Here is an 8835-nt window from a genome sequence, read left to right as displayed (position 1 = left end):
TTTCCCTCTAGGCACCCTGGTTTTGGGACACACGACAGTGCTGGTATAACTACCCTTTTCAGGTAGGAGATGAACACTTGCCAGGAACCATCTTTTTGCACAGTTTCAGATTCTCCTTTTGTTAGTGGTAGCAAATGGAAGCTCAGCAGACCTGGTTGCTTCTCAGTACTCTGTGGGGTGGCTGCTGCACAGGCTGCAGCTGGGGAGCTTTCCAGTGGCCATCCCTTTTGGAAGGCACAAGGAGGGCAGTTCCTTTTCCTCTCCTCTAATCCTGGTTAGGTTTCCCAGCAGTGTTTCCTCAGCTGGAGCTCTGACTCAGTTCATTTTATAGTTACTTGCTGCTGAGATGAATAAAAGTGTAAAAAAATAAAAAATATGCATAATAAAATGATACTGGTAACTTGCAGTGTTGTTTTCATGGTGCAGCAGAGGCCAAGGAGCCTGTGTCAGTGCCTGGGTGTCCTAATCCAAGAGGCTGCACTATCATGTGTTGTAAATATTGACAAGGGAATCTTACTCCTTTTGAATAAAGCTCAAACACACACGTGTGTGTGACTGAGCCTGGAGTGGAGCATCAGGTGCTTAAGCTTCTTTTTACTAAACCTTCATTCTGGATCTTTTACCTTATGCCTCAGCATTCCAGAGGAACAGAGTGGGATGGGAAGGAAGCAAAAAGTCAATTTTCATGTACGTTTTAAAGTACTTTGCCTCTAATTGTGCTGTCTTTGTTTGTTTTTCAGCCTCTAACATCCAGGCTTTATTATTACTATATTTTGGAGCTGGCCTTTTATTGGTCTCTCATGTTTTCTCAGTTTACAGACATTAAACGGAAGGTGAGAGAAACCAGAACTGCACTAACCACTTTGCTCAGTAGATGGGACTAACAAAAAATGGGAATGTGCCTGCCCAAGAAAGCCAAAACATAGTAAAATCTGCACTTTCTTCCTCATTCCTGGCTGTGTGTAGCCCACCTCTTGTAATCACTGCCTCTCCTGGGGAAAGGGAGGAGCAAACCTGACAGGCAACCTGGTGTATCCTTGAGTCTCTTTCACCTTCCAGGGGAAAGAGCAGAATCACTCAATACCTCCCAATAAAAAAGTTATCAAACCATTGTGTAAAAATAGATTTAATTAGAAGGCTTGCAAGAAAACAGGAAAAGGAGATGCTCAAAGCAGGACCTTGATGAGCTGGGTGAGAAAATGGCAACACTGCAGCAATTATAAACCTTGGTTTGAAGCTGATTTTTCACCTGTGTGCAGCAGAACTGGTCACAATTCCCACAGTCTGATTCCAGTCTGGGATTTGGCTTCTTGTTGCTGTTGGAAAACAGTTCATAGTCAGTGATGGTTTATTGCTCCTGTTCTGCAACCTGTAAAGTAGCAAATGATCCCAATTCTTGCACTGACTGTTCAAAAAGAAAAGTTTGCCTGGGATTTTTTTTTTTCCTGTACTGAAATGTTATTGGGAGAGAATCTCAGGGCTGCAGAGAGGGAGTGATTACCAGCATCTGTGGGGCTGTTTATAACATCTCATGTTGTTTATAATATTTAGTGCTGTACTCTGGCTTCAAGTGGGTGACGTTCCCCACTGCAGGGAAGGCACATGGACAGGGAAGTGGTGAAGCCAGAGGGTTAAACTGGAAAAGAGCCCTGGTTGTATGTGCATTGTAAACATTTCTTTCATGAAGTGGCCTTGTTCTTGCTGCTGGGTTATCTCGTGTTCTGTGCCTGCTCTGGCAGCTCTTGGGTGCTGACCACAGGAACAGACTTGCAGTGTGTGACCAGAGCTGAAAGCACCAGCAACATGACTGGAAAACCAAAAGGGGCAAAAAATCAGGAGCCTTTTTTTTTTTCCTATCCATCTGTTCACTGGGGTCTGCTTATCTTTTCCTTGCATATGTGTGTGCCAGAGAGACTGTGCTGTGCCTGTGTGTGCAAGGTTCTGACTTCCCAGGAGCACTAATGCTGGGAGACCTTTCTGGAACCTCCAGAGATGCTGGTTGGTGTGTGATGAGCTGTGCTTTTTGTGGAGTTGAGAGTCTGAACTGAAGTAAAACTTGTGACCCCAGTTTTGTGGCTCAGTTCCAAACCTCTGTATTTGTTTGACAGCCAAAGGGTCTTCATTAATATTTTTTTTTCCTTATTTCCAGGACTTTCTGATCATGTTTGTCCATCATTTGGCTACAATTGGACTCATCACGTTCTCTTACATGAATAACATGGTGCGGGTTGGAACTCTGGTGCTGTGTCTCCATGATGCATCAGATTTCCTTTTAGAGGTAAGTTTTCTTTCCAATCTTTGCATGCTGAATGCTCAGGGGAGCAAGCTGACTTTCCCATTCTTAATCAACTACATTAAATATGCCATAAAACTTGTGCTGCTGATCCTGCTTTGTCAGCTTTTCCTCATAACTGCCTTAGTGCTGAGAATAATCCCTCAATGTTCCAAACGCTTTTAAAAATGTGATGGCTTGAGGGTTTTTGAAGCTCTACAGCCTGGTAATTACATGAGTGCACAAAGGGAATAATATTCTCATGTTTCTTGTCTCTTCTAGGCTGCAAAGCTAGCTAATTATGCCAAGTACCAACGTCTCTGTGATGCTTTCTTCATGCTCTTTGGTGTCGTGTTCATCGTTACACGGTTGGGCATTTATCCTTTCTGGTGAGCACCTTGAGCTGGGAGGTCTCGTTTGTTCTTGCAATCCTTTAAGCAAAACCTGTGTATTTAGACTTTTTGCAAGCATTCCAGCTTGTCCCTCAAGGCAGCCTGGAGCTGCAGACAAACCCAATCACTGTGTGTTCAACTCGGGGTATGAAGAAACCTCTCAAGAGGCAGCTGAGGGAGTGTGAAAAGCCACCAGAATCCTACTGCACAGCTGGTCCCTCTGCTTCTGCTGCAAAGTGATGACAGTGCTTGTTGGCTGGAGCCAAGTCAGCCAAAATCTGCTCTGAAAGACTTAAAGGGTTGTTTGATTCTCTTAAGAAGTTTTGGAATTAAGTTAAAAATGAGGCATAGTCTCTTGAGGTAAATTTGATTTTTAAGTATCTGGCTTAGTCATCAGTGCAGTTTCTGATTCTTATGACACTTGTGTCCTCTCCTTGTGTCGTGACTGTTCTGAGCCAGAAATAAGTCTTAGGTTTCTTGGGAGGTAAAAGCTTGGCTAAATGGCTTACAGCTAATCATCCTCTAATGAGATTCCCTCTCAGATCAGGCTTGGTGAGGTTCTGCTGCTGCTGAGCTGCTACCCACTTGATTCTGTGTAAAAAGAGAGGTGAAAATTTGGTCACAACTGATGATCATTCAGTTTATTTTGGATTTATTTGATATATTGATTTTCCAGGCAGTGGGCAGCTTGCATTCCCCTTCTCTTGGGTGCCCTGATCAGGCAGAAAACAGACTCACACTTTGCTGTTAGGGTTGCAATTAAAGCTCTTCTTTCTTTTCCAGTAAATGCATCAAAGGAACCTGGAGAAGGAAGAGCTTTAATTCTTAATTCTTCAGAGGCTCCAGTGACAGATGAGAGAGTTGTCCTTGTTTTTATTGCTGTTTGTCATCAGATGATGCTCTTGCATCAGGCTCTTGCTGGGCAAGTCCTGTAAATCTTTAATGCATTTTCCACTGCCTGAAATTTAATTCCTCATCTTGGTTGGGAAATCTGGCAAGCTCACAGTGCTATTGCAGACCCTCTGCTATTTCACTGCACGTGTGTTCCCTAATTAGAGAGAACATCAGCAGATCTCTGGAATTGCATTTAATTCCTTCATAAACTGGCTGTCAGTTACCTGCTTTTGGAGCTGCATTTTGAGGGGCTTGGGTTCTTGTTTGAAAGGATTGTTTTTCTTGTGAATTGTTAAAAGCTGTGTGAAGTTAATGGCTCCTTTAAAGGTCTCTCCATACCTCCCTACTTCATAAAATCTAAAGTGTTTATTAAATTACTTAAGTACTGGCAATAACTCCCAGCAACAAGAACAGCAAAACAATAATGAAAGCATGAAGCTTTGTCCATAAAGCAGCTTCTAGTCCTCCAGCTTGGCAGGAGGAATCTATTTAAAACCTTAAAAAACCCAGAAAAGGAAGAGAATAGTGCAGAGGAGAGAGGCTGGGGACAAAATTCCTTCCTGGTCTTTAAGTGTGGGTGAAGTTTGCACAAGCAGAAATGTGTTAACAGTTGTTTTGGTGACCAGAGCAGCTTGACATCACTTCCTGTAGTTATTATAAATGTTCATGCCTTTGAGAAGGAAATTGGCAGCAGCTCTTGTATGTGTAATCAAATTGCAGAACATTCACATCTTCTCCTGTTGGTTGCTCAGTTCAAATGTTTCTCATTAGCTTTAGTCTGGCTCCTGACTCTGGCAGGAGCTGAGCTGCATCATGGCTCTGATGAGGAGCAAAGCAGCAGATGCTTCAGTGAGCTCCAGGCTGCTGTGCATCTGCCCCCTCAATCTTCCTCTGGGTTTCTGCATCTCTTCTAGGATTTTGAACACAACCCTGTTTGAAAGCTGGGAGCTGATCGGTCCTTACCCTTCCTGGTGGCTCTTCAATGGGCTCCTGATCACCCTGCAGATCTTGCACATCATCTGGTCCTATCTCATCATCCGCACTGCCTCCAAGGCCCTGGTGAGGGGAAAGGTAAGATTGTTGCTGCTTTGGGGCCTCTTTCTTAGGGTCACAGAAGCAGGGAAGGGTTTAGGTTGGAAAGGACCTTCAAGACCATCCAGTCCCAGCCCCCCTGCATGGGCAGGGACACCTGCCACCAGCCCAGGGGGTGCTCCAAGCCCCATAAAAGGTACCTTGAACACTTCCAGGGACGAGGCAGCACCTTAAAGATCATCTGGGTGGTCTTGAAGGTCCCCTCCAAACGATTCCATGATCTAAAGATCCTCTACATTCAACACCCTGCATGGGCAGGGACATGTCCCACGAGCCCAGGTTGCTCAGAGCCCCGTCCAGCCCTTCCCACAGGCCCTGTTAAGCAATCAGGAGAAACTGGCCCCTTTGGTGAGGGCAGGTCCCAGTTCTAGAGGCATTTGCATCAGGAGGACTTTGTAGATGGTAGGTTTTTTTACTTTGGTTGCTCTGCAGCCTGGAGCTGCCAGGTTGCACAAAGGCAGGGCTGCTCTCCTCTCATGCAGGGAAGTAAAACCATTGTCCAGGATGTTCAGAGACTATAATAATACTGATGAGGACAGACTTGTTCTGTACTTACTTGGAGTTTCAGGTGACAAGGGATGTTTTCCAGCTGGTTCTTGGGGTGTGATGGGAGATTGTACATCTTCCCCTGGGCCAGACGTGGAGCTGCAGGCAGCAGAGGGCTGATCAGAAATGCAGGGGGGTTTGCTGGGCTTGTGGGGTGCAGTCTGGCTTCAGTCCTGAGTGTTGGATTCTCACTTGTGCTGGGAGTCTTGGGGAGAGGGGGGTGTGAAATGACAGCAGCTGGTTGGCAACAGATACTGCCCTGGGAGCAAACAGAGCTGACTTCTGGCTGCAGCCTCAGTTGCCAAGCAAAAAGGTGTCATTCAACTGAAGCAGCATGAGACAGGCCAGCCAGGCTAGGAGCTAATCTGACACCCAGCCTTCCCATCAGGACAAGCCACTTCCTTTGCACTACAGCTGATTTCATACCACAAATGCTTTTTAAAAAATCAGATATTTGGTGTTATTATCTGAGTTTCTCTCATGGCTCGATTTTATTTTGTGTCTTGACTTCTCAGCTGCTCCTACACTTGGAAAATAACCTTGGGAAACATTTCTGTGGTAGTTGTCTGTGTCATGGTCAGGGGAGGCCACATTTTGGAGTGAACACATGATCTTTTCATCTGCTCCCCACAGCTGCTGCTGCAAATGTCTGATTTTCTGTCTGTGCAGCTGTTTCTATATCCTGAGGTCTACATCTTTTTCCTTTCCTTGGTTCTCTCCTGTCCAGGTGACCTAGCCAGAGAAAGGACTTTAAGCTCTGTCTTCTTCATTCTTTTCTCCTTTTCTCTGTGCCAGATTGGAGCTGGACAGTTTCATCCTTTGCATGTAAGTGTGATCTGTGCTTCTATTTATCCCCTGAAACAATCTGTGTCTGTTTCAAGGCTCAGACAGAAGCCAAGCTGTACTCTTGGGGCTCTGGGTGCCTGGTGCCTTCTCTTAAAATGTTCCTCTCCCTGGATGATACAGACCTGCTTCTGAAAAGATGCTGAAATGTAGGTTTTTCCAAAAGGTCAAAGTGTCCTGGGGGTTTGTTCTTATCTGGCTGCTTGACCTTCACCTTGCTGCTTTCATGTGCCCAGAGCCTCTCCTGTCTGTCCTTAGTGCTCGTTCACCTGCCCTGGGGGGAGAGGACAGGAGGGGATTTGTGGAAAGGAGTCAAACAGGCACTTGTCCCCCAAATAACAGGAACCATTTCAAGGGATTTCTGCTTCCTCCCAGTGACCCTTTGAACTTCCACCATAGCCAGAGAGTGGGGAAAGATCCCAAACGTTCTGGCAAGGGACAGAAGCCAGTACATCCAACAGGGCTGTCAAAAGATCCCGGTGATCATTAACTTCACCTGGCTGGCTGCCAGATCTGCCCTCCCCTTCCAAAAACTTCCTGCTTGGTGCTGTTGGAAAAGCCCCGACTCAAAAGGGAGGAGGAAATGCTGAGATCCTCGGACAAAGCTGCGAGGTGGTTGCAGAGGGAGTAGCTGAGGGGCTGGAGAGGGGCGGGCAGAGCTCGGGCAGTCGTGGCTCTGCTTCTTGTGGCAGTTTGGGCTGGGTTTGTGGCCTCTTCCCTGCCCTCCTGCGGCATTCCCGTGCTGGACACTGCCCTCCTGCGGCATTCCCAGCCCCCGGCAGCACAACGTGCCTGGAGCTGCTGCAGGAAGTTCCACCTCCCACCGACAAATCAAAACTCGGCTGGATTTGCAGCCAAAGCCCTCTAGATTTCTAGGCTGAGATGTTCCTTCTGTTCCTGAGAAGGTGTTGACTGGATGGATTGTTGTCTGTGTCCTCCAGCCCCCTGTCCAAACAGGCTTTTGCTTGTAAAAAAGCTTTCCTGTATGAGCTACAGAGCTGTGAAAATGGGAGGCACTGTGTGCAAACACCTGATAAACACAGCTGGTTAATTTTTAAAGTATCAGAAGTTGCTCCCTGTAGGATGAAATGTTCTCTTTAAAATGGAGAGCTGGGTTTGGTTTTTTTTGTTCATCATCCCCACTGATGATTAAGGTGGGAAGTTTTTAAGATCCCAAAGAAATGTGGTGTTTGGACAAGCAGCCTCTGACCCATGGAGGAAGAACAACCAGAGCCCTGCAGTGTCCTCTGGCTGGGTGAGAGCAGGAGCAGTGCAGGGCTTCACACAGGGCTTGGGAAATGGGACTTGGATTTCCAGGCTGTGTTTGCACCCCTGACTGTGAGGGCAGGTCCCTCCCTGAGGGTTTGAGACCGTTCAGGATGAAATGTAGGAGGTGCTGTGAGCGAAGCTGCTCGTCACAGGGACACAACCAACTAACTGCTGCTTTCTGTCCCATTTTTCACCTCCCCTCTCCCCCTGGGCACTACCCCCTTCCCATCTGTCATGCTCAGGTGTCCAAGGATGACCGGAGTGACGTGGAGAGCAGCTCTGAGGAGGAGGAGGTGACTCCCCACAGCACAAAAGGAGTTCTCAGCACTTCCAGTAACGGTTCCAACCGCATCAACGGCCACGTGGGCAGTGGCCAGTGGACAGAAGAGGAGTAGTAAGGCTGCCAGGTGGCCTTGAGCAAACACAGACTTGTCTTCAGATATCCTAGATGTGTTGAGCTCCACATTCCCAAGTGATCTTTAAATCAAGAGACCCCCTTCCCCAGAAACCTCCAGCAAACCTGAAATGGGCACAATCCGGACCAGTCAAGAGGCTTTGCACGACTGAAGGGATGAAGCCAAATGAGCAGGGCGGAAACCAAGCTGCAGATCTCACTTGAAGCCATTTTTGTACTTTCAATCTTAAGCCCTGTTGATCTTTGCAGAGGTATCTTTGTGTCAAACTGGTTTTTACTGGGATCAACTCAAGGTGGAACAGGTGAGGGCTGGGCTGGCGGGGCCGATTTGGTGTGGGGCAGGGTCAGCAGATCTCCTTGATGCACTCCAGAAGCCACTGAAGAGCAGGGAGAACACAGGTCCCCATGGTTCCACCTTCCAGCTGCTCTGGCAGCAGCAGAGACTCCTCCTCCCAGTCCTGCTGGGAGTGCTCTGGGCTGGGCCAGGCTTGGAACTGGACTGTGCTACAACAGGGACCTTGTTCCCACCTCCCCAGGTGCTACGTGCTCAGGAGGTCACAGCTTCTATCTCTGCTGCCACGAGGGACCAGGCCAGTGTCTGCTGCCTCTTTTGGTGCTCCAAGCCCCTCTGAAGTCTTGACTCCAATCTTGTGAAATGGGGGGGGAGGGGGGGGTGTTGTTTATTGCCCCTAAGACAACCATCAGAATACAAACCTTTTAAATTGGTTTTCTTTTTGTTGCAATTTCTGGGTTTGAAGCTGTTTCTAGACCTCCAGGCTATGGCTGAGCTAGGAGCTGAGGGCACAGCAGGGCTGCATTTCTCTTGCCAGACAATGTTTCAGTCCTAATTGTTGGTATTTGGAGAGAAAAGTGGAAGTTGCTGCTCTGGTTGTGAGTGGAGGATGCAGAGGCTGGAAGAGCAGCCACACCCTGGGGCTTCTTTATTGTTTGTTTTTAACTCGATGGTACTTGGGGGCAATAAGAAGACCCGTGTGTCAATCATGAGCAGGATTTTGGAAACTTCTTGAGTTGTTACCATTTTATACCATTGTTTACTCTTATCTCCGATTAAAAGATGCTTCAGAAACACGGTTGCCATGTTTGGGAAAACC

The 8835-nt window shown here is 47.2% G+C and overlaps 1 protein-coding gene across 1 annotated transcript in view; it reads left to right on the top strand.

Annotated features, from left to right (window-relative positions):
• Positions 1 to 7703, top strand: part of CERS5 (ceramide synthase 5) — a 15259-nt gene extending 7556 nt beyond the window's left edge. The window contains exons 5-10 of the mRNA XM_009994085.1: positions 12 to 62; positions 741 to 833; positions 2150 to 2278; positions 2555 to 2661; positions 4473 to 4629; positions 7551 to 7703. Coding sequence (XP_009992387.1) covers positions 12 to 62; positions 741 to 833; positions 2150 to 2278; positions 2555 to 2661; positions 4473 to 4629; positions 7551 to 7703 — 690 coding nt within the window. The remainder of the gene's footprint in view (positions 1 to 11; positions 63 to 740; positions 834 to 2149; positions 2279 to 2554; positions 2662 to 4472; positions 4630 to 7550) is intronic.
• The last annotated feature ends 1132 nt before the right edge of the window (positions 7704 to 8835 follow it).

The sequence above is a fragment of the Chaetura pelagica genome, unplaced genomic scaffold, assembly GCF_000747805.2.
Source record: "Chaetura pelagica isolate M959 unplaced genomic scaffold, ChaPel_1.0 scaffold743, whole genome shotgun sequence".
Classification (NCBI taxonomy): Eukaryota; Metazoa; Chordata; class Aves; order Apodiformes; family Apodidae; genus Chaetura; species Chaetura pelagica.
This window is presented reverse-complemented; position numbering and strand designations above follow the sequence as displayed.